The sequence below is a fragment of the Gopherus evgoodei genome, chromosome 1 (genome assembly GCF_007399415.2).
Source record: "Gopherus evgoodei ecotype Sinaloan lineage chromosome 1, rGopEvg1_v1.p, whole genome shotgun sequence".
Lineage (NCBI taxonomy): Eukaryota > Metazoa > Chordata > Testudines > Testudinidae > Gopherus > Gopherus evgoodei.
In genome coordinates this window covers 319,011,957-319,037,276 of record NC_044322.1, presented here as the reverse complement: position 1 = coordinate 319,037,276, position 25,320 = coordinate 319,011,957, and the positions used below count along the sequence as shown (strand labels likewise).

Sequence of the window (25,320 nt, the reverse complement as noted above, 5' to 3'; positions counted from 1 at the left end):
CTGTGGATATTCTGGGTCCTTTCCCAAAAAAGACGCCCAGAGGAAAGCAGAACGTACTGACTTTAGTGGACTTTGCTACCCGATGGCCGGAGGCAGTAGCTCTAGGCAACACCAGGGCTAACACTGTGTGCCTGGCCCTAACAGACATCTTTGCCAGGGTAGGTTGGCCCTCCGACATCCTTACAGATTCAGGATCTAATTTCCTGGCAGGGACCATGGAAAAACTGTGGGAAACTCATGGGGTGAATCACTTGGTTGCCACCCCGTACCACCATCAAACCAATGGCCTGGTGGAAAGGTTTAATGGAACTTTGGGGGCCATGATACGTAAACTCGTCAACGAATACTCCAATAATTGGGACCTAGTGTTGCAGCAGTTGCTGTTTGCCTACAGGGCTGTACCACATCCCAGTTTAGGGTTTTCACCGTTTGAACTTGTGTATGGCCACGAGGTTAAGGGGCCATTACAGTTGGTGAAGCAGCAATGGGAGAGATTTACGCCTTCTCCAGGAACTAACATTCTGGACTTTGTAAGCAACCTACAAAGCACCCTCCGACACTCTTTAGCCCTTGCTAGAGAGAACCTAAAGGATGCTCAGGAAGAGCAAAAGGCCTGGTATGACAGACATGCCAGAGAACGTTCCTTCAAGGTAGGAGACCAGGTTATGGTCTTGAAGGCGCAACAGGCCCATAAGATGGAAGCATCATGGGAAGGGCCATTCACGGTCCAAGAGCGCCTGGGAACTGTGAACTACCTCATAGCATTTCCCAATGCCTCACTAAAACCTAGAGAGTTTACCATGTTAATTCTCTCAAGCCTTTCTATTCCAGAGACTTACAGGTTTGTCAGTTTACAGTCCAGGGAGATGATGCTGAGTGGCCTGACAGTGTCTACTACGACGGGAAAAAAGACGGTGGCGTGGAAGAGGTGAACCTCTCAACCACCCTGGAACATCTGCAGCGGCGACAAATCAAGGAGCTGTGCACTAGCTTCGCACCATTGTTCTCAGCCACCCCAGGACGGACTGAACGGGCATACCACTCCATTGACACAGGTAATGCTCACCCAATCAGAACCCCACCCTACCGGGTGTCTCCTCATGCCCAAGCTGCTATAGAACGGGAGATCCAGAACATGCTACAGATGGGAATAATCCGCTCATCTACCAGTGCATGGGCATCTCCAGTGGTTCTGGTACCCAAACCAGATGGGGAAATACGCTTTTGCGTGGACTACCGTAAGCTAAATGCGGTAACTCGTCCGGACAACTATCCAATGCCACGCACCGATGAGCTATTGGAGAAGTTGGGACGTGCCCAGTTCATCTCTACAATAGACTTAACCAAGGGGTACTGGCAAGTACCGCTAGATGACCCTGCCAAGGAGAAGTCAGCCTTCGTCACCCATGCAGGGGTGTATGAATTTAATGTCCTTCCTTTCGGCCTTCGAAATGCACCCACCACCTTCCAAAGGCTGGTAGATGGTCTACTAGCAGGACTGGGAGAATTTGCAGTTGCCTACCTCGATGATGTGGCCATTTTTTCAGACTCCTGGCCCGAACACCTACTACACCTGGAAAAAGTCTTTGAGCGCATCAGGCAGGCCGGACTAACTGTTAAGGCCAAAAAGTGTCAAATAGGCCAAAACAGAGTGACTTACCTGGGGCACCAGGTGGGTCGAGGAACCATAAACCCCCTACAGGCCAAGGTGGATGCTATCCAAAAGTGGCCTGTCCCACGGTCCAAGAAGCAGGTCCAATCCTTCTTAGGCTTGGCCGGATACTACAGGCGATTTGTACCACACTACAGCCAAATTGCTGCTCCACTGACCGACCTGACCAAAAAGACCCAGCCAAATGCAGTTAAGTGGACTGATGAGTGTCAAAAGGCCTTTACCCAACTTAAGGCAACGCTCATGTCTGACCCTGTACTCAGGGCCCCGGACTTTGACAAGCCATTCCTAGTAACCACAGATGCATCTGAGCGTGGTATAGGAGCAGTGCTCATGCAGGAAGCAACAGATCACAACTTTGATCCTGTCGTGTTTCTCAGCAAGAAACTGTCTGAGAGGGAAAGTCACTGGTCAGTCAGTGAAAAGGAATGCTATGCCATTGTGTATGCCCTGGAAAAGCTACGCCCATATGTTTGGGGATGGCGGTTCCAGCTACAAACTGACCATGCTGTGCTAAAGTGGCTTCAGACCGCCAAGGGGAACAACAAGAAACTTCTTCGTTGGAGTTTAGCTCTCCAAGATTTTGATTTTGAAATTCAGCACATCTCAGGAGCTTCTAACAAAGTAGCTGATGCACTCTCCCGTGAGAGTTTCCCAGAATCCAGTAGTTGAACAGTGTTCTTAAAATGTAGAGGTCTGTTAGTTATATACTTAGTGGTATATGTAAAGGTGCATGTGTTGTATTAATCTGTTTATTTTATAGTTCTAGGAGGAAATCGCCGCCAGTGAGCTTCCCCACTGTCTGCAATTTGGGGGGCATGTCATAAACAGATAGCTAAGGGTTAATGTCTCTTTCACCTGAAGCACCTGACCAGAGGAGCAATCAGGAAACAGGATTTTTTTTCAACTCTGGGTGGAGGAAAGTTTGTGTCTGAGTCTTTGTCTGTCTGCCTGCTTTTCTCTCAGTTTTGAGAAGTGATTTCTGTTTTCTAATCTTCTGTTTCCAAGTGTAAGGACAAAGAGATCAAATAGTGAGTTATGTGGTTTCTTTTCTTTGGTATTTACATGTCTATAGTTGCTGGAGTGCTTTGATTTGTATTCTTTTTTAATAAGGCTGTTTATTCAATATTCTTTTAAGCAATTGACCCTGTATTTGTCACCTTAATACAGAGAGACCATTTTTATGTATTTTCTTTCTTTTTTTATATAAAGCTTTCTTTTTGAGACCTGTTGGAGTTTTTCTTTTCTGGGAAGCTTCAGGGAAATTGAGTCTGTACTCACCAGGGAATTGGTGGGAGGAAGAAGTCAGAGGGAGATCTGTGTGTGTTAGATTTACTAGTCTGATTTTGCATTTCCTCTGGGTGAAGAGGAAAGTGCTTTTGTTTCCAGAATTGGAATTACAGAGGGTGGACTCCCTCTGTTTAGATTCACAGAGCTTGGGTCTGTGTATCTCTCCAGGAGCACCTGGAGGGGGGAAGGGAAAAGATTTATTTCCCTTTGTTGTGAGACTCAAGGGTTTGGGTCTTGGGGTCCCGGGGGGACCAGAGTGCCCCAAAGCACTCTAATTTTTTGGGTGGTGGCAGCAAGTACCAGGTCCAAGCTGGTAACTAAGCTTGGAGGTTTTCATGCTAACTCCCATATTTTGGACGCTAAGGTCCAAATCTGGGACTAGAGTTATGACAACCATACACAAGGCCCTATTTATGACATAGATCCTTTCACCTCTGTCTCCCAAGACATCCTGTGCTCTGGATAGAAAGAGGCTGATAGTTTCCAAACCTGGTCTGTTGCACACAAAGGAAATGGCCTGCCACAAATCTAAGTCTTGTTCTCCAGAAAGCCTATGGGGTCTTTCACACAAACATAAGGAGAATCCCCAGCAGCTCTTTGAAGCGTGTTATATCGTTTTCAGGCCTGCCACTACGGCAGGGGTTTCCAAACTATGGTCATAGCATCAGCAGTTGGGGTGGCTGCAATCCCTAATATGTGGATGATACCATTTTGCTCTTCACAATGTGACTTCTTATATATGGTGCGCACAAGATCATGATGCATGGAGGATACCATTTTGCTCTACAAAATGGCATCCTCCACACAGCGTGAGCTTGCAAATACCACACATACAAGGTCATGTTGTGCAGAAGATGCCATTTTGTAGAGCAATATGGCATCCTCTATGTGGCATGACCTCACAGTATGGGCATCCAAGGTCATGCTGTGTGGAGGATGCTATTATGCTCTTCAAAAATGGTATCCTCCATGTTGTCTGGGGTCCTGGGAGGAATTCATTACAATGGGGTCACAGCAAAAAGTTTGGGAACCCTTGCACAAGAAACCAAGGGAAGCCAATTAAAACAAACACTGGAGAGCAGATTTAATTCCATCCAGTAGAGGGTAGTGCTACACTGGTATCGTGTCAAATGTATTCAGACAGTAGAGCAGACAGATGTTAAAAACATCCAAGCAGAATAAAACAGAGTTGTTGGGTTCAGAGATCAAGTTTAAGCCTCCCAACCTTAACAACAACTCAGACTGCAATCCTCACCACTCCTGTTGCCCACATTCTCTTGTCTCAGTGAAAAGATAACTAGTAGATTCAAGGTTAACATAAATGAAAAGCTGATTGGGTTAAGGTTTTGTCCATTTGTGGTTACATCCTATTTAAAATAAGAGCATTTTTATTTCAAACTAGTGTGATCAACTGAATGGATTTTCAGGTGTGTTTCTTCCTCTTGACTGATGAGCTGCTGCAACACATACTCAGAGGTCTGCATTTCCTTTATCACTAAAACCTGGACTTTTTCTTTTCCTTCAGTACCCATTTATGCAACATGATTCACTTTACAGACTACTTGCTTCACTTTTAAGACGATTCAAGAGAGGAAGGATGGGTCAGCAGTTAGGGGCAATATACTGAAATAGTTATGCAGGTAAAAGCCCTAGTTTGGATCCAGAATCCAGCAGACTGAGTTTAATCTCTGCTGCAGTAGAATGTCTAAATAGAGAGTGAATGTGTCCGAGACCTTGTCTACCCTAGAGACTCACCCAGTGATATATGTATAAAAGCTATGTTAGCATAAGCACTTATTTCAGTTCAAGAAGCAGACTAAACTATACTGATGCAAGACCGGTATTCTGCATCCAAACTAGGGCTTTTACCAGTGTAACTATTTCAGTTAAGAAAAATCCACATTCCTAACCGACAATGTTATACTAGTAAAATTTAAGTGTAGTCAGGCTTTAGTAGAACCCAGACTCCGGTTTCTGGGCGCAGGTGGTGGAAATGACAATATGGGAGAAGTGGAAGTTTTTTTTGCTGAGCAGGAGAACTACAGAATACTAATGCTATACAAAGCCTCAAAGCACTAACGAGCCACTATCTGTTTATTACAGAGAAGATAAAGGCAATAGCCAAATCTTGGATTCAGGAACAGCATACCAGCAAAGTTCAAACAATATTTCAAATACATTACATGAACATGGCAAAAGTTAAGCTAGCAATTGTATAATACTACACAAACATTAACTCAATTTCAACGTAAATTAATATCATTTTAACTACTGCTGATTTCAGACAAATGCTTATGTATTTTGTTGGAAGCAGGGGCACAACACATTTCGTTATCAAAACAAAGTTTTTTGTTTTTTTTTCCCCCATTTCTCTCATTGTATAAGATAGAGGAATGGAGTTCCTATTTATGGCCTTGATTCAGCAGAATTCTTAAGCATGAACCTAACTGTTAAACACAAAAGTAATCCCATAGTCCCCGTTGAAGACCACTCACATGCCTGAAGCTAGGCACTAGAGCGGAGTGAATTCTTTCAGATAAAATTCCTTTCTTCCCCAGTTCAAAAATTCAGGTTAAGCAAAACATTTCATGAGTTTGTGCTGAATTTACCAAGAATTGTTCCAACTGCCTCCTGAAACATTTTATTTAAGACTTGTTTTAAAAAGTTTTGATTTTTCCATTCAAAAAGGCTTTCATTTCAAAATTTACTTCAAATTTTTTACAAAGCTAAAAAAAATTTGGTTTTAAAGAACAGCCAGCAAGAAAAATAAAAAGCTATTATTTGTACAGCTCTACAAGGCGCAGCTCCAGTACCTGCCAAATTGTGGCCCTCATCTAGTAAACACTTGAGCATATGCTTTAACAATAAAGCATTTGAACAGTTTCATTGAAGACAACAACATTACTGTATTTACACCCCAGAAGTTAAGTATGTGCATGAGCGTTTGTAGGATTAAGCCTTATATTTTAGCCAAGTCACACTTGTACTCACCTCCAGAAGTGTAGTTCAAATCCTTCACATTTATCCTTGCATTTTAAGCACGGGGCACCAAATCCTTGTTCATGACCTAAGCCCATCTGTTTAAAAGTAAAGTGAAAGCTTTTATGAAACTTAAAATTGTTTTTTAAAGAGACTATATTTTGTATCACTGTTTCCATTATTTTTCCCTTACATTTTATGATCAAGATCTTAAGTGTCAAAGAAAAGAAGTTTGAATAATCAAATGACAACTTATGGAGGATGACATTTTAGTCATTGAACCAAGAAAAGAGCCATAAAAGCTATTCCATCTAGTTTTGACAGGTAAATACAGGAAACATTTAAACTGTACATATGTTCAAATGATGGATATAAACTACAGTCAAGAACTCCCTCAAGACATTTATATGCATTAACTTCAGTAAGAGGTCAAGAATAAAAGAATACAAACATCACGAGGATAATGCAGGATATTGCTTAGAGGTTATTAGCCACTGAATAGCTAAAAGTGTGGCATATCCCATCCTCAGTAGTGTTGTAGTTAGTGTAGCATATTCTGTTCTCAGTCATTACCATTGGCCCACCTCTCTCTGACACAACAGAAACAGAATATATCTAGGGAAGGGCAATGAGAGTAAACAGTAGGGGAATGCTTTCATATATGGAGAGAATAGAAGTGGCTTGTCTTTAATCTGGAATGCAGAAGAAGAGAATAGAAGTGGCTTGTCTTTAATCTGGAATGCAGAAGAACAGAAGAGAGTATAATAAGCGGTATGATAAAGGCCAACAATTGTGTGATATTTGCTATTCACATAATACAGCAAAATAGCAGTGAAATTAGAAAGTTGAATAATTTTTTAGCCATCAAAAAAGGTTAAAGGGTGTATTAGAGTAATTCATGGAATCACCAACATAGATTACTGCTAAGGAGTTTAAGATTCCAAAAAATGACTAGGACTTGAAAGAACAGAATTTTTATTTACATTAGCTAGAATGACAATGACCATCAATCCTTATTGTCATACAGTGCAAAAAATGCTCCTTCTCTACCCACTAGAATGCATGTATACACACACCATTCTTCAGATTGCCAGCAGCATATTTGATCCAGGAAGAAAGGAAGCAGTGGTGTCAAATACCACTATATCAGATTAGACTAAATTATTGGTTAACTGTAACATGGTAATTCTTTTGCCTCAAATAAGGAAGCAAAGCAAAGCAAATTTTTTTATAGTTTAGTCCACGGTTTCTCAAACTTCATTGCACTGTGACCCCCTTCTGACAACAAAAATAACTACATGACCCCAGCAAAGGGGGGGACCGAAGCTTGAGCCCAGCTGCCCTAGGTGATTGGGCCAAAGCCCAAGCCCCAATGTCCTGGGCAGGGGGGCCAAAGCTGAAGCCCAAGGGCTTCAGCCCCAGGAAGGGGGCCTGTAACCTGAGCCCTGCCACCCAGGGCTGAAGCCCTTAAGCTTTGAAGCCCTGGGCGGTGGGGTTCTGGCTCCGGCTTTGGTCCTGGGTGACTGGGCTCGGATTTTGGCTTTGGCCCCAGCAAGTATGAGCCAGCCCTGGCAACCCCATTAAAATAGGGTCACGGCCCACAGTTTGAGAACTGCCTGTTTAGTCAATGGTTCAAATTAATTACTCAGCAGCTTATGTTGCAGTGTGCCATCTTAGATAGAGCTAGTCATTCTTACTGCATTATTTGTGATATGAGTAACATATCTGGAATTAAGAAATCTGCACTTATGTCAGACTGATGAACAAGCCTTCCAAGAGGGAGCTAAATAAACTAATGTCACAGGAAATGCCATTTCTGGCAGCTGAAAGATTAATCAAATGTCTATTAGTGTCACTTTATTACTCTTGAACTCTTCTGATCTGTGGTCTTTGGGCTTTTCCCATGCAGCCATAGTATGGGAGAGGACAAAATATGCCATTTCCCACTAGCTACTGCCCCACAACTTAACATTCCTATGCAAAGCTCTGAAGCTATTTCATCTACTTTTCCCAAAAGCCTAGCGTTTCAAAGGTGCATCCTTTAGATCAGGCCTGCACAACTCGTAAAGCGGCAAGGCCCACATTACTCCAAAGAAAACAGCTGAGGGCCGAAACCCCCCGGCCCTGCGGAAACCTCCACCCCCTCCGCAGGACCTCCCAGCCCAGTGGAAACACCCCGCACTCCTAGGCCCAGCAGAAACACCCTGCCCACCCAGGACCTCCCGGCCCTGCAGAAACAAACCCTCCTTCCCCAGTGCCACCCCACCAAAACAGCTGTGGGCCAAAAAGGAAGGTTGGGGGTGGGGAGGTGATACTTGATTTTAAATCAACCAGGGGCTCCCAGCTGAAGATTTAAAGGGCCCAGAGCTAATGCTGCTGAGGGGAGCCCGAGTCCTTTAAATCTCAGCCCCAGCGTCTGGAGCCGTCACCGAGATTCAAAGGGCTCTGGGCTGCCCATGGTGGTGGGGAGCCCTGAGCCCTTTAAATTTCAGCCGCGGCCGGGAATCTGTGCGCGCAGCCCAGAGCCCTTTGAATCCGGGCCACAACTGGGATTAAAGGGCTCTGGGCTCCCTGCCGCTGCAGGTAGCCCAGAGCCCTTTGATTCCAGGCCGCGGCTGGCAGGGCCGGCTTTAGGAAATGCAGGGCCCAATTCGAACATTGTCAGCGGGGCCCCGGCAGGGATGACTGAAAAAGGAAAAAAAAAAGCCTTTCATTTCTTAGCAACTGGTTCCCTATAAAAAGTTCTGCCACAGTATGTATTTTTTGTACCAATAGAGTTACCATACGTCTGTATTTTCCTCCCGGATGGCAATTTAAGAACCAAAAAGCCTGACATGTCCGGGAAAATACAACTGTATGTTAACCCTACCTAAAGTTCTTTTTTAAAAAGATGGGTCTGAACTAGAAATGAGCTCCGCCACTTCCTGACGGTGTGCTAGGGTGCACATGTGTGGGTCCCGGCTGCTCCCTGCCCACCTCATTGAAGCAGGTGTGCAGGGTTACTTCCCTGGGAACTACAGGGCACAAGTGGACACGGGGCTGGCTGGAGGTGGAGATGGAGGGGGCTGGAGGTAGGGTCTGGCTGCAGGCTGGGCAAGGGGTGTGGGGCAGGCTGGAGACGGGGTGTGGGTTGGGCTGACTGGCTTCAGGCAGGGCCACAGGAGGGTGCGGCATGGCTTGGCAGGGCTGGAGACAAAGGAGTGCGGGACTGGCTGGCTTCAGGCAGGGGGGTGCGGCAAGGGTTGGCTGGAGACAGGGAAGGGGGTGCAGGGCTGGAGGCAAGGCAGGGGGTGCAGGGTTGGCTGCAGACAGGAACTGGTGCAGGCAGGGCAGGAGGTGCGGGGCTGGTGCGGGAAGGGGGCGCAGCAGGAGTTGCAACAGGGGTTGGCTGCGGGCAGCTGGTGCAGATACAGGGGGTACAGCCCATCCTGTATGGTGAGTGCCACCTCCTCCTGCCTCCCCCACCAGGGTAGGAGCAGCAGCCTGGGGCTCAGGGGCTATTTAAAGGGCCTGGCGCTCCTCTGCCCCGGCCCTGTAAATAGCTGCGGGAGCCCTGGTGAAGTGGTGGGGCTCCAGTGGCTATTTAAAGGGTTGGGGCGGTAGAAGCGACGGGAACTCCGGACTTTTTAAATAACCCCCAGAGCCCCAAAGCCCTACCCCAGGGCTCCAGCAGTGGTGCTCTGGTGGCAATTTAAAGGGCCTGGGGCTCCAGCCCCTGCTGGGAGCCACAGGCCTTTTAAATTGTCCCCTGGGGAAGCTGGGCCATCCCAGTACAGTGTACTGGCTTTTGTCAGTACACCGTACTGGGGTTGGGCATGGGACCCTCTTAGGGGCAGGCTGATTCAGGGGAATTGGTTGAATTGGCCTAAAGTCAGCCCTGGCAGCTGGGATTTAAAGGGCTCTGGGCTCCGCGCCGCTGCCGGCAGCTCAGAACCTTTTGAATCCCGCCGCAGGCCACACAGTGAGCCTCCGCGGACCGCGTATGTTGTGCAGGCCTGCTTTAGATCATGACTGCATCTTCATCACCTGAAGATTCAAGATCCTAGTTTGCACTGTCAGTTACCTCTCAATGGATGCGCTAACCTGAACCCAGCTCAGCAAATGTTTAGAAGATGATGGATTTAGAGACAAGGCTTCTCTCAACCGTATTCTACTCTATTAAATAGAAGTGTGACAAATAAACATCAAGCTCACTTGGCTAAAACAGGTCCCAGGAGGGGGCCTTCCAACTAGGGTTCAGGGATAAGACATGCTGATGGGAAACTCACTGATCATTTAATTGGCAAATCCTAGCCCATCTGATGGGGAGGTAAGGTGACTTGCTTAAGTTTAAATGGATTTCGCAAGCCAACCTGAGGGCAGAGAGAGGTTTGGAAATACATGGCTTGGGACTACTGAAGTTCTCCAAAAGCAAGAGGATTTAAAAGCCACTTAAAATAAACCGTGAAGAGTTCCATGAATATTTGATAATCTCCCTCCCAATTCTTCTCAGTCCTAACTCAAACTGCCTGCAGAGAATGCAAACTAATGCTAAGCAAGGTCACTTTCCCTGTATGTTACAATAGGCAAAATCTATTCTTCCTTTAAAACAGAATGCCAATAAACATTATTTACCTTCATATTAGAAGCTTTTAGAGGATATCTAGTATCACTTACTTGCATGTCATTTTTCTTTACATAGTACACTGAAAAAAAGCCTTAATATTGCAGGCATGAGCAAGAGATGTATCTGAAAAATATGCGAGAAAGATTTTCTTATTGAAGATTGCCCGGTCTGGGAGGAAAAGAATTTAGGATTTAAGATCATCCCTGTTTCCTTCCCAGCTCAATGACACGATAAATGAACAAACCATTCGTTATAGAGCCATGATTATCTCCATTTTATCTTGACCAACTAATCATGATTATCTGTGGTTAATTTATTTTAGTGCTAGTTTAACATGTCCAACCAAACAGAACCCAACAAGCATGATTGCACAACACCCCACATCTACTATCACCCATCATAGATGAAAGACACAAAGTCAATGAAGGAAAAACCCAGTTTTAAACAAGGATCGAGAGCAGTAGTGGGCAACCTGTGGCCGGCCAGAGTAATCTGCTGGTGGGCCAGACGGTTGTTTACACGTACACGGCCGCCTGCAGCTACCAGTGGCCTCAGTTCACAGTTCCTGGCCAACGGGAGCTGTGGGAAGTGGCAGCTAGCACGTCCCTGCGTCCCATGCTGCTTCCCACAGCTTCCATTGGCCGGGAACTGCGAACCGCGGCCACAGGGAGCTGTGGGTGCCTGTGCAAATGTAAACAAACTGTCTGGCGACCCACCAGCAGATTACCCTGATGGGGTAGGCTGCAGGTTGCCCACCACTGATCAAGAAAGCCATTTAACTTAAACACCCAAAGTCCACCTCATTGCTGGGTGCCTACACTATTTCACAAAACCTCTGCTGTATTATGCACTTGTTTTATGCAAAATAAGATTATGGTTGACAAAACCTATCAAAGAATACAATCAGAAGTTTGGTTGATAAAGGAAACTGTGTGGATTTAATATGCCTGGACTTTTGTAAGGCATTTGAGTTAGTACTGCACGACATTCTGAATAAAAATTAGCACTATGCATTATTAATAGAGCACACGTTAAATGGATAAGAAAAGTGGCTAATGGTTCCCAATTGATGTCTACTTTTTGAGATCCATCTAATCAGGGTGTTTCTAGTAGGGTAACACAATCACTGGGGATACAATCTGCAGATGACACAGATTGGTGGAATGGTAAATAATTATTAGAACAGGGTAGTCACACAAAACGACCTGGATTGCTTGGTCAGATGGGCCCATTGAAACAGAATATGCTTTTTAAAAACACAGTTATATGAACGTTAAACATCTAGGAACAAAGAATGAAGGTCATACCTACACAATGGGGGACTGCATTCTGGAAAGCAGTGACTCTGAAAAGGATTTAGGGGTTATAGTGAACACGCAACACAATAGGAACTCCCAGTGCATGGCTGTGGCAACAAGGGCTAATAAGATCTTTGGATATACAACCTGGGGAGTAGCGAGGAAATTTTATGGATAAATGGATAAAAATATGGAAAAGAGTTAGATAGGGACAGCCTAGGGTCCTCATGAACTAGTTACTTTAGAGAATTTGAGTTGTTCCATACTTAACCCCATCTCCATTTCCACCCCCCAGCCAAAAAAATATATATATATTCCAACGTTTCTGTAAAGACGTTAAGCCTATAAATTCATATAGATTCACAGGTTCCAAGGCCAGAAGGAACTAATATGATCATCTACTTTTACCTCTTGTATAACACCGCTCATTAAATTTCCTCAAAATAATTCCTAGAGCAGATCCTTTAGAAAAACATCCAATCTTGATTTAAAAATTGTCAATGAGTAGCAAGGTGTTACAATGGTTAATCGCTCTCAATGTTAAAAATGTGTGCCTTATTTCAGTCTGAATTGGTCCATCTACGACTTCCATTCATGTTCAGAAATGCACTAGTCTCTACTCCACTATATGGTCATACTCAGTGTCTTTGTTGACAGTAGAACTACTTATTCCACCTCCCAAAATAGTTATCTAGCATCCATAAACAAAATTGTTGCAGAGTTTTGTCCTTCATGTGTACTCTGCACTTGCCAGCATGTGTCAAGGAAATAGTCAAAGAATATTTAGCAGATGTGTCTTTTGCTTCAGCAGTAAGGACTGACTATATATACAGAACTGCAGTCAATATTCATTAGCTGACTACAACAGACCACATTTGGTGCATTCAAAAATTCCCCAAATTGGAAAGTGAAGCTAATGAAATGCATTGCATTTTCTCCATTCCTCTTCTCAAAACGGCATGCTTCTGAACCTTCTGAATAGCACTTTATGCTGGACCTGTGGTGTCGTTACTCTATGCCAGACTAGCCTGTCAGCATATCTAAAAATATAACAAAGTGGACTGAATATGCGCATAAGTAGAGAATGAGAGTTTGAAAAGAGGATGGAATCAATTTCTCCATAAATGGAATTATGGGAGAAACTGGATAGATAGGTCAAATGAAATGCTGCCAGAGGAAGGTTTCTTCACGTCAACTGCTGTTAAAGAAAATGTTTTTTAAGAAAGCTATCCAAAAAAATCTGGTATTTTAAACAAGATTGCTTTGATTTAGGGACAGGTTGGGTATGGAAGATAGTATAAATATAATGAACATCTGCTTCATGCTCCTTTCATGACTCCTTGGCACAGTGTTTTAAATGGTTACAGCTAAGCAAGTGCTACCAAAAGTAGAGAAGTAGATAAGGAAGTGTTGTTTATTACTTCTCATAAACACAAAAACAGGGGTCAGCAAATGAAATTAATAAGCAGCAGGTTTAAAACAAATAAAAAGGAAGTATTTCTTCACACAACGCAATGTTCTTAAAAGACTCCATTCCAAGCTGAATCAACTGTCGCAGTTGACCATCTATTTGAAAACTTTTAGCAAAATTTGCTGCTACTCTATAACCTCAGTGGCTGTATGTAAGCATTTAATAGTTTGTTCATATGTGTGATATATTATAGCAGCCCTGAATGTCTACTATTAACCTGGATTATCAGGGATTTATAACTAAAATCGCAAATATTTGACGGAGGCTGAAATTTAGCATGAAAGACTTCAGAGTCCCCCATCACCTTTTTATCAGATATGATTTTAAATCAGGCTGACAGCATTTTAAAGAGATTTCAGCACTTGCAAAAGGGCCACTACACTGGAAATCGAGAACTTTTGTTTTTAAAAACAGAGTATGGACAGTGGATGCTTCCCCACATTGTTTCTCCAGTGCCTCAGTGTTTAAGTAGGTAGTCCCACCGTAACAGGCAAAAGAGCAGTTTAGTCTCTGTGACCATTCAATCTGTAGTCGATAAGCCAAAGTCACTAATGAAAGGAACAAATTAGAGTGCAGAACATCCTGACATTTCCGGATTCAGATACATTGTAACGCACCTGCCTTGGTGATAATCTATTTCAGGTCTTAGCATGTTACCATTAAGTATCACTTTCAGTTGCCATTGCTGTTTGTGATTATTCCTACCTGGCACAATATGGATGACCAATGCAGCATAGTGGTAGAAACAAAAGTCATTTGTAACCACTATATTAGTTTTGTTTTTGTTTTTTATGTTCATGAAATACAAGCCCGATGAGTTATCACTTCTAAAGTTAGGTACAGAAGAGATAGAAGTCACCTTAGAGGAAAACAGACCATCCAATGGTATCTCATCTGAGGAGATGTAGTCAAGATACCTGAAATTTAACTGAAATTTTCTATTACAAATGAAAATTTGAGAAGAGATATTCCACCAGAATGGTAGCACAAGCTATTTGGAAGTCTTTTTAAAGATGAACATAGTCAGAGTCACACCCTCTTCCCAACATAGTACCCACACCTAAGGGTTAGCGTTCAGTATTCTGACCTTTCCTTTGTTTTCCTTTATGCTTAATTGAAGAGAAAGAGCTAGGGGAGGTGGTAAAGGACAGAAGAGACTTAACTTAAAATGTCATTTCTAGAGAATTTCTACTGCAAGGCCTCCTTTCTCACTCTTAAGTGCCTCTCTTTCTTTAAAAGCCTCTCCTTATACTGGAGCCACTGAGGCCTATTTGATCTGGCTGCCATCACGAATCACAGAAACTAAACTAAACTAGCTCCATGAAAATTTCAACCTCCAGAATCTCCAGAAACAAAGGTACCTAAATACTTCCATTGTTTTCAGATCTCTTCAGAATTTAAGAAGTTGTCCAAAGTTCTCAACCCAATGAAAACACAGGTTTTTCCTCAACTGTTAAAGCATCCATACAAGAGGAAGTGTCACATTAGGGTACACAATAGTTCATGTTGGAAGAATCTTCAATATGCTGTATTCTTGGATATATTATTTTGCTCGAGAGAGAAGAATCATCCACATTATTCAAGTCTTCAAAGCAAACAAGAGGGAACATACTTTAAGTTCATTCTTTTATACAGGCATCCCTGGGAGTTTTCTAGAAAACTACAAGTTCTTCTGCTTCAAGCATCAACTTTTCATCCATATGGATGTGGAAGAGTCAGGAGAAAAAGAAAAAAACAAACAAACAAAAAAACAAAAATCTTTCCACGGTGCCCCACCACAATTTAGAAAAAGTCACACAAAACAAAATCACCAACAGATCCTAATTTAGTTTAAGGAATGTCTAAAATAAGTGTAAAGACATGGACAAGAGGACAAATCCACACAAGAGATTCAGCTGCTGGGAGTACCATACGGATGCAATTTTGATCGGGTGATTACGTTTACCCTCATTGTTGAATTGGCTTTTACAGTAGATAAACTTAATGAAATGGAATTTGAAATAAAATCAAGCAACAGGTAAGAGTTGTGTTAGATTTCCCATTCCATTTTTTAAGATTGCAAGTTATAACTACAATTTATGGGCAACCTACCAATAGAAAGAGTTAATGTCTTGATGTAGACCTTTCCTATGTAGGTGTAGGCTTCTGAGAATGCCTATGAAATTTAGTGGCAGGTATATGGTCTGTGACAGATTCAGACCAGAAGAATATAAGAGTGCTGGAAGACAGGTATATCAGCCTTCAGAATGAGCAGGCCCTTATTCCCTGGATAGCCAAACAAAGGCTACTCCAGGTCAATTAAGACACCTGATGCCAATTAACCAGTTAAGGCTGTTAGGCTAAAGGAGACAGCTGGAACCAATCAAGGTCTCTTATATACATTTAAAAGCTCTCCTTCCAGTGCTCTCCAGGAGGCTGAGGTGAAAGGAGCTGGAGGAGAGGTAGCACTGCTGAATCCTGAGGTAAGGGTGAAGTGGCCCAGGGAATCAAAGTGGTGTCAGTGGTGAAGGGAAAGCCACCAACAGCTGCTACCATTAGGGTCCCTGGGCTAGAACCTGGAGTAAAGGGTGGGCCTGGGCCCCCCCCCCTGCATACTCTACAGAGATCTCCTGGAGAAGTGAAGTAGGACCTGGTCCAGGCAGGAGACTGAATTGTGCCTACTGAGCTCTATGGAGCAACAGAGACTATGGGGTATTCCCCCTTCTCATCTCCCATACTGGCTGGTGATGAAAGTAACTCAATAGTGACTCTTGCTGCTACACTGAGGAAGGGAGGTCACACTGGGGCCTTTTTGAATTTAAGGCCACTGAAACCACCTAGAAGCATAGGACTCGCCAATACAGGCTTGGGACTTTGTCACAATGTGTAATGAGGAGCATCATGTTACACCCTTCCCCCTGTACAAGCCACAGTTTTATTATTGTAATCTGTCTTAAAATAGGATGCTATATACCTCTGTAAAACTAAAAAAATACCAAAATTTGCCTAGATTTAGATTAGGTCCAGTTCTGCTCAATATCCTCATCAACTCTACACTGATAACTCCTCAGCTGGAGTACCGTGTCCAGTTCTTGGCATCACATTTCAGGAAAGATCTAGAAAAACTAGAGAAAGTCCAGAAGGGAGCAACAAAATTGATCAAAGGTCTAGAAAACATGACCTATAAGGAAAGACTGAAAAACCTGGGCTGTGTTTCTTCTGAAGAAAAGACTGAGGAGTAGACGTAACAGTTTAAATACATAGAAGGTACTTTGCAAAAAAGAGAAATTGTTCTCCTTAACCTCTGAGGATAGGACAATAAGCAAGGGGTTTAAAATGCAGCAAGGGAGGTTTAGGTTGGATATTAGGAAAAACTTTCTGTCAGGGCGGTTAAGGATTGGAACATATTGCCTAGAGAACTTGTGGAATCTCCATCATTGGAGGTTTTAAAGAACAGGTTAGACAAACACGTCAGGAATGGTCTAGTTATTATGCAGTCCTGCCTTGAGTGCATGGGACTTGACTAGATGACCTACTGAGGTCCCTTTCCAGTCCTACACTTTTATGATTTAGGAGCATTTGTGGAAAAAAATCCATTTAACAATATTAAGAGATGCCCAAAAAATGTTTGTATCTAAGAAGAACATTAGTGAGGATGATCATAGCAGCACAGACAACAGTATAAATCATGGAGCTGGCTGCAGCAGAAAAGATTAGTACACAAGTAGTGAAATAACTCACTTGTTACAGCATTCTCTAGCTAAAAATTGTATGTAAGTCAGAATGTAAACATTAAGACATTGGTACACTGCTTGTGATAAAGCTTAAGGCTATTAAGGAGACTTACTTCTTAAAATTAGCAAAGAATGCTAGCTGTGTGTGTTCAACTCTTACAAGTATTTGCTGGCTACATACACATGCTGCCGTCAGAGGTGGGAATTATAACCATGGTCATAACACAATACAAAACCATTGTCCACCTTTCAGTTACTTTCTAGTGATTTTTCTCTCTGAGTACTCATCTTTGACAGGGTGGGGAGGGGGGCATAGGAAAAAACTAACTAGCTACATACACACAAAGCAGCATGGCCAACAGTTTTAGTTTATTCCCACTTTAGTGAGTTTGGTAGCTTGCATTCTGTACAACAATCAATAGAAATTGGACAATTCAGAGACTTTCTAAATACAATCCTAAGGGGAGGGGGTGCTTGATTTAGTGTATTTAGTAAAGAAAATAAATATATTTCCTTCAAGTTCCCTTCATGCTTTATTCAGTTTCAGTAACTAAAAACATCATGAATCTGACAGATCTATTCTTTATTACAAAGGAAGATGTTAACGATTATTCTCTTAACAAATCTCAGCACCAAACATTGTTAGTGATCTTGTTTGGGCCTAGTTACTTTTGCTTGTAAGGAAAGAAATGCACATTATCTTTTCCAAACACACTTGGAGGTAAGCATCTTTTAGCGTCTTAGCCTAAGCATAAGACAACTTTTTCATTTCAGAAGTGATTTGCTGATTGGCAGAACACACACTTCAGACAGCCAGTCAGGATGCACTATGTGAGCATTTCCTTATTTTTATTTTCTTCAAATGAAAAGAAATTGTTCTAAGATCAATTAACAAACAATGGAATTAGTTGTCGGCCCCCTCCACCTCCTTTCAGTTTAGTTTTTTTTTCCATGCAGGCAAAATTGTTAATTTGCACTGAAAAGTTGAATGGATTTTTTTGGGGGAGGAACACCGCACTGACAGCGACTGGGCTGAGCTTTCTGTTGTAAGTGGTTTCTATGGCAGCAGTAACAAACAACTGTCACAAACAGGAAGTGTATTTCAAGAGCAATTACTGAACCATGCCCTGAAAAACAAAGTAAACTGCTCCCATGTGTACTTTAAGTGTCAAGTTAGTGTTGAGATTTTTCTCAAATACCTTTACTAATTTCCAAAGTTGTTTCTCCATTTGCATTCATTTTTACAATTTTTTTTTGGGGGGGGGAGAAAGCAGACATTCCACATTTAAGAGCAGTGCTTTGATCTTTTTCTAACATTACTATGTAGACATTTTTTACAAAGCAAGTACTGTACCACAGAAGACGTACAGAATAATAGTACTCTGACAGCTTTTCCTTTCCTCTGGAAAGCCATGCTTACAGCATTATCACATTGTTTGTAATGCAGGATGGACTATGACCTACTGACTCATTTTACAAAGTCCACTAATGTAACAGACAGGGCAAAGCCAATTCAGACTTAGGCTACGGCTACACTGAGGCTTTTAGTGACACAGCTGTGCCGCTACAGCCATGCTACTAAAAGGCGTGCAGTTTATCTGCTGTTTGTTGGCAAAAGAACTCTCTCCTGCCGTGCGACAAACTCCCTCCTCCTCCTCCTCCCCCGAGCAGCAGCGACTTTGTTGGCAGAGAAAGTGCCAGTGTAGACAAAGCCTTAGAACAAAGCTCGTAATAGGGAGTTTAATGAAGTGTAACTGTTTTGTTTTGTTATGTCCCCATAGTAAAGTTAGTTATAGAACAAGACTAAAACTACTATGTCTATCAAATATAACATATGCCTAATGTTCTCAAATATTCAGCTTACTGTATTTCTTTTAGGTTACTTCTATTGCATAATTTTCCAGTTCCCCCTCTAGATACACGGCATTTTCATTATCCCTAGTTTAATAATTTTTTTAAAAAATAACTATTGAATTAAAGTTGTGTTGTGGGGAGTAGAGTGGAAAGATGGAATTTTTATATATTTAAAAAGTGAAATTAAGAAGTTAAAGAAGAGAACCACGTTTACTTATAACAGTAGTTAGAATATTGTCAGTGCTGCAATTTCAGGGTAGTTTTGGGGGATTCAATCATGAGTATACAGGTAGCTAGCTCTGGAACTCCTAGTTGGGAAGTAGTGACTTCCCTCCCTCAACACGGTGCAGGGAGGAGTTGTTAATGGAGGTAACAGCCCAAGGGAAGTCCCTTCCCCTGTAGCCTGGAGAGCAGCTGCTGGAGAAGACAAGGGACTGGGGAGGAGAGAGAGGAGACCTGCATTTTCGTATGGTCACATTCAGCCTGTGGTTTACAGGCTGAAAATTCAGCTTGCAATTGTCACAAAACACACAATGGGAGTAGTTCAGAAAGTAGGATACAGACTAAAAAACCCTACCATGTTTGTTCTTTTTTAAATTATTTCATGGTTTTTAGGGCAAATCTCTTGAATTCTAGGATGCTGATTCAGTCTTTGAGCTCATGGGTTGGTAAGATATCAATCACACACAGGATTCAGTTAGTGATAGCTGAAGAATTTTACAGTGCTCAGGGAGCTGAAATGAGTACTACAGAGCAGGCAGATTCATTACTAAGTTACAATGAAAAAGCCAGAGCCTGATCCCAAATTGCTTGTGCCCCTAGATTCTCCACTGCAGTTATCATCAAAGAGGATTTTAAAATAACTGAACTACAGAACTGTTTTAAGAGAAGGGTGTGGATCCAGAGCACAGCTTCCTGCCACTTTGTATCCTCCATCTCAGAGCTCTTGGTTTCGAGGGGAAGTACAGCCTCTGGGCTTGTGTATATTGGGCTATGTCTGGGTGTGATCTTCCCCACTTCAAAGATCTACCCACATTACTGCATCCTCACCATCTGTGCACTTGCCTGAGTGTGTCTGGAGAACATCCCATGATTCTTTGTTCTGAGATGCACTAGGAACTTTCCCAGTCAATTGTGAGAACACTTGTCTATCCTTGGGGGTGAGGAGATGAGAAGAGAAACTGTGGGAAGTGCATAGGATTCAGTGATTTTTATCTTTTTGGCCTATATCCTCTCTGGAAAGTGAGCAGGTACCAGCCCAACTTAAAGTGGAGCAGAGGCTCTAACCCATGGCCTCCACTCAGCCAGCTAGCTTGGACTTAAAGCACCTCCAAACCTGGATAGATGGTACAGGGGTTAAGGCTAAAACTGGGTAAGAGCCCTGGTTAATTGTCCAGCATAGCTATACTCTTAAAGCTGTGCCAGTGTACCTATTGTTAAAATGGATCCAGTTGCATCAAAGCAAATCCCTAAAACAGCGTATTGGAACCAGTTTAAAAAAAACAAAACCCACACTGGAACCAATTTGGCAATTCAGTGAGCATTTGCTTTATTATTTTAGTTTAAATTAAAGGCAATGAAATTTCATAAATGGTCCATCTAGTCCACTATCTTGTCTGCCAATGGTGGCCAATGCCAGGTGCTTCACAGGGAATGAACAGAACAGATAATCAAGTGATCCATTCCCAGCCTCCGGCAAACAGAGGTTATGGACACTTCAGAGCATGGTTTTGCATCCCTGTCCATCTTGCCTAATAGCCATTGATGGACAGGAAAAACAATGTGTGTGGGAGTAGGGAGGAAGAATAAGAACTGATTTTGTTCTTTAGAGCTTGGGAGGAGCCCTAGAAGCTTCATCACTTGATGTATTTAGTAGAGTAAACCAGATACTCAATATATTGCAGAAAAACCAATACTGAGTTGTCAAGGGATGTCTTTTCCATTTCCAGCATCTATTAACACTATCTCTTTTTTTTGGCGTTTTCATGCCACACTCTGCTCAGTCCATTGTCCCTTGTTCTTCTTAGAACTGAACTTTTTCAGGTCAATGAACTAATGTTGTGCACAACTACACGGTAGATTTAAGGCACCAGATACAACCACATCCATCTCTAACTTCTGACTAGACACCAGGCCAAGTTTCTCCCTGAAAAAATGAGAATGTTCTTCAGTCTGAACATAGTGATTACTCAATTACCTTAACTCTGGGGTGGCAAACCTCACTGGCATTGTTGTTTTGTTTTAGACAAAGACAGTTGGAGAAAAGTGTTAAGAAAATAAAGTGAAAAGGGGCTTGGAGAGAAATTGGAGAAAATAAAACAGCCTTCAATACAGAGTAGAGAAGGCCTTAGGAAGAAAGGAGACAGGGATTCATTTGTTGTGTAATGTGGAAACTCAGGGCTGTGGCCTTTGTAAATTCATGGCAATATAAAACAATTTTAATCAAAACACTATTCTCCGTCCCCCCCATTAGGGAAAGAAAAGCAGTTGCACAACAAGCGCTGGTGATTTACTACTAAACATAGGATCATGCAATGAAGCTTTCAGTTCATCTTGTTGATCTGTCAAGGGGCCACTTTCTTTTGAGAAATGTAAATATTCTTCATCCATTTTTAAAAAATTGAGACAAGGTGATAAACAGAATGATGGAGAGTTTCTTATTGATGTATACATTTGGGAGGGTCGTGAGGAGTCTTCCATATCCCTGACTTCCTACGGTTAATTTATGGAAATGTAGCTATGCTGCTTTTTTTATTGTCAGCTTAAAAGGTTGTAGGTCTCTGATATCTGCAGCAAAGTCTTTGGTGAAAGACTAGCTTGGGAGTCTGAGAGAAAATGAAAGTTGGGTAAAAACAAGACAGAACAAACAGAAAAGCCCTGCATGTAATATTGTCTCACTATTTCCATTACCTATTGTATGATTTAGAGCTGGTGCTCACTCATGACAATTTTGCTCAAACCAATACCAAACTATTAAGCAAAAATAAGTTCAGGTTCTATCGGTTTTCATAACTGATCTATTAAAGTATGAAAACATAGGTATGAAATTTTAGATTTACTCTTCCCCCAGCTAATCTTACATAAAGGTGAAGTAATTTCAGAAAGTGGGGACCCTGAAGTTGTCCAATATCTAAATATTGTACAGGGCCTTAGAGTGCATTTCATAACTGTAGTCAAAGTTGGGGATTTTTTACTAATTAAGGTTCCATCATACAAGAGACTGTGAAGGCACATCTCTTCTGTACTGTACAGCTCCATTTAAAATCAATGCATCTCTGTGGCAGCACCCACCCACAGTCAACTGCAGGACCAGAGCCTAAGTAATGTTGTATGCAGATTCTGTAAAAAAAGGCTTTTCACAGAGAGATCACCACACACTAACTCAGTGTAAGGTTGAGAAGTTAGGCAAATTGGTTATTTGACTGAGTCAAATGAGTTGTTAACCCACAGTCCCATGACACCCTTGTCATTTTGGTAAGTTTCTCTCTAATAGACCAACATTTCTTAAATCTTTTATAAACATTTCCACTCCTTTCTAAATAAAGGAACATTCTGGATGTCTTCAGGTTTGGATAAAAAAGAGCAATAAAATCATTTATAAATCCCTGTACCTAGCCAACTATAGTACAGCAAAAGTGTCAAACAGTCATACTTGAACACAACCTTTGTTCCTCAAGACAAGTTTTGACATAACCCTGGAAGCATCTTAAATAGTTATCACACATGCATTTGTCACTAGAGCGGGGTTCTCAAACTTCACTGCATCGCAACCTCCTTTTGACAACAAATTACTACATGACCCCAGGAGGAGGGGCCAAAGCCTGAGCTGCAGCACCATGAGCTGGGGGACCAAAGCAGAAGGTCAAAGGCTTCAGACCCAGGCAGGTGGCCTGTAACTTGAGCCCCACCACCCAGGGTTGAAGTCCTGCAGTTTTGGCTTCAACTCCAGGCAGTGGGGTTCAGGCTTCAGCTTTGGGCCCCAGAAAGTCTAAGCCAGCCCTGGCAACACCATTAAAATAGGGTCCCAACCCCACTCTGGGGCCCCAACCTACAGTTTGAGCACCACCAAAGTAGATAAAATGAAATGGCACGGTTCCTTTTTAAATGACAGTTTTAAATTGAGAGCACACTGGGGAAAAAAAAAATCAATGATGAGTCCTCAAATCTATGTACAGCATCCTTGTTACAGAATTCCACATACAACTCTACCCTGATATAACGCTGTCCTCAGGAGCCAAAAAATCTTTTTGCGTTATAGGTGAAACCATGTTATATCGAACTTGCTTTGATCTGCTGGAGTGTGCAGCCCTGCCCCCCTGGACCGCTGCTTTACTGCATTATATCAGAATTCATGCTATATCAGAGTAGAGGTGTATATGATATTCCATCTGCCTTTCCAAAATTCATTACTGAAGACATTTGCATTAAACTAAAACTTTTGACTCTCCATCTGCTTCTCTTACTCATCTACGTATCAAATAATTTTGATGTCCCAAAGAAAAGTTTGATATCACATAGCAAAGAGCCTGTTTTCCATGTCAATAAAACAAGGTCATTGACATACAGAAAATGAAATCCATAACTGACTCAAAATGGAATATTCTCCCCCAAGTGAGTCAATTGGTCTTTAGCTAATTCAGTCAGTATAGTTTAAAGATACTCTAAAGATTTAATTGAAGATGCCCTTTATACATGAACACAGGTTAGCATGTCAGGTATTTTTATTTTTTCAGGGTTCAATTGTTATAAGATGGCACTAACACTTCTGGTTTTTCCTATCAGATAAAAAAATCTTATGGGCTGCAGGACCATAGGCCTGCAGGCTGGAGAGCAAATTTCTGTATTTAAACAATTGTCACTGCAGATGGAAAGAAACCTTCTTTGGTTTGGAGGCTGGGGAAGGACAGTGAGTGATGGCAGTAAGGAGGTTAATAAACTAGTTATTCAGTGCGTCTCATTTTGTAGGAGTTTAATCTGGTCACATTAAACAACCCTTCCTATAATCTTCTACTTTAAGAAACGGAAATAAGTTATCAGCTTCCTTCCAGCCACCACTTTCACACATACCGGCCACCACTACCCACACTTAAGAATCTTTGAAGGCTAACAGCAAAGCTAGCAAACCTGAGCGAGAACAAGGGAGGGGCTAGGCATCATGCTCTGTGGGTCTGGAGATCTTCACCTCGTATTCTAATAAGAGCCAACTCAAAGAGCCCCAATTAACTGGCACAACTCTCACTCTCTTAAGACAGCAGCAGTTTGAGGGAAAAGTCAACATTATTCAAGCAGATCCTGCCCAACGTAAGATTATGGTGGTGGGTGGGGGTCCCACTCCGTTAGCTATGGCTGAAACAGGAGATGCATACTCCTGTGTCTCGAGTTTATCTATCCCCTCCCGATCAGACAGGACAGCGGCTGCAATGGAGAGGAAAATAGCCAGCACTGCTGCTATATAGTAAAAGAACAATGAGGAGCTGGGGCGTTGTCCGCCCCAGGAGCGCCCGGGGCAGGTAACCCAGCAGCCCGCCCAGTGCAGCACACCCCTCCCTTACCTTTTTCACTTTGCTCTCCAAGTCCATTGTCTCTCTCCGCTAGGAACGAGCGAGGGTTCAGCGGGAGACGCTCACCAGAGCACGCGGATGTGGGTAGGGCTGCGCTAGCCTCACCCCTGCTTGCACCCACCCAGCCCCTCCAGCCGGAGTAGCTCCAGCACTCAAACTTCCGCTGCCCTGCTGCAGCCGCTGCCGCCGAGGGCGTGGCAAAGGAACAAAGGCAGCTCCCCAGCCAATCCCGGTGTAGCGGCCCTCTGGTCTGCGAGCCAATCAGAATCTCACACCGGGCTCTTGCTAGCCTGCTGGCTGAGCAGCAGCCTGGGGCTTGCAAAAGGCTTGTTTCGGGGGTGTGGTGCCTCCCCGGTTCAGCGCTGTGCAGCCGCAGCCGCAGAACAAGGCAGCCTTCTGCGTGCTCGGAGCCTGGTGCCGGTCTGGGAGGAGCTGTGAAGCTGGATGGGGGCAGAGAGGTCTGTGAGTTGGGCTTTTGAATCATTCACAGACTGAGTCAGCTGATAAGGTCGTGAAGAAGGTATTTGCTGACACAACTCTCCAGCTTTGGGCAAATCCCCCTGGAAGTTTGCTTCCTCCCAAAGAAGGGGAAATGGCCTGAAATCCAGTGATGTATTTTTGCAGGAGACAGGATAAGCGCCCGCCTCTCTAAAATTGCCTTCACATGTTCGATAACTTCCCAGGCTCTGTTTTCTGGGGCTTGTCTTGTCCTTTGATAAATGTATTTACTCTCCCTTCAGCTTTACTGCCTTCGAGCAGTTTGCCCCACTGTAAGGAATTTCACCAATTAATCACTGCGGTCCGAGGCTGACAAAGCATCTCAACCGAATGTCAAGATGACACAAGCTGTGTTTAAAGAAAATATCAGCGGGTTAG

General features: G+C 43.0%; 1 protein-coding gene across 3 annotated transcripts in view; it reads right to left on the bottom strand.

Moving 5' to 3' along the window:
• Positions 1-25,320, bottom strand: part of TES (testin LIM domain protein) — a 59,887-nt gene that overhangs the window by 29,395 nt on the left and 5,172 nt on the right. Inside the window, exons 1-2 of one of the 3 annotated variants that reach the window (XM_030549053.1) lie at positions 24,436-24,891; positions 5,954-6,039 (exon numbers count right to left, since the gene is read on the bottom strand). In XM_030549053.1, the coding sequence (XP_030404913.1) occupies positions 5,954-6,039; positions 24,436-24,462 (113 nt within the window). In that variant the 5' untranslated portion in view covers positions 24,463-24,891. Of the gene's footprint in view, positions 1-5,953; positions 6,040-24,435; positions 24,892-25,320 lie in introns of those variants that run through there. The other 2 variants (XM_030549055.1, XM_030549056.1) reach the window with 2 other exon arrangements.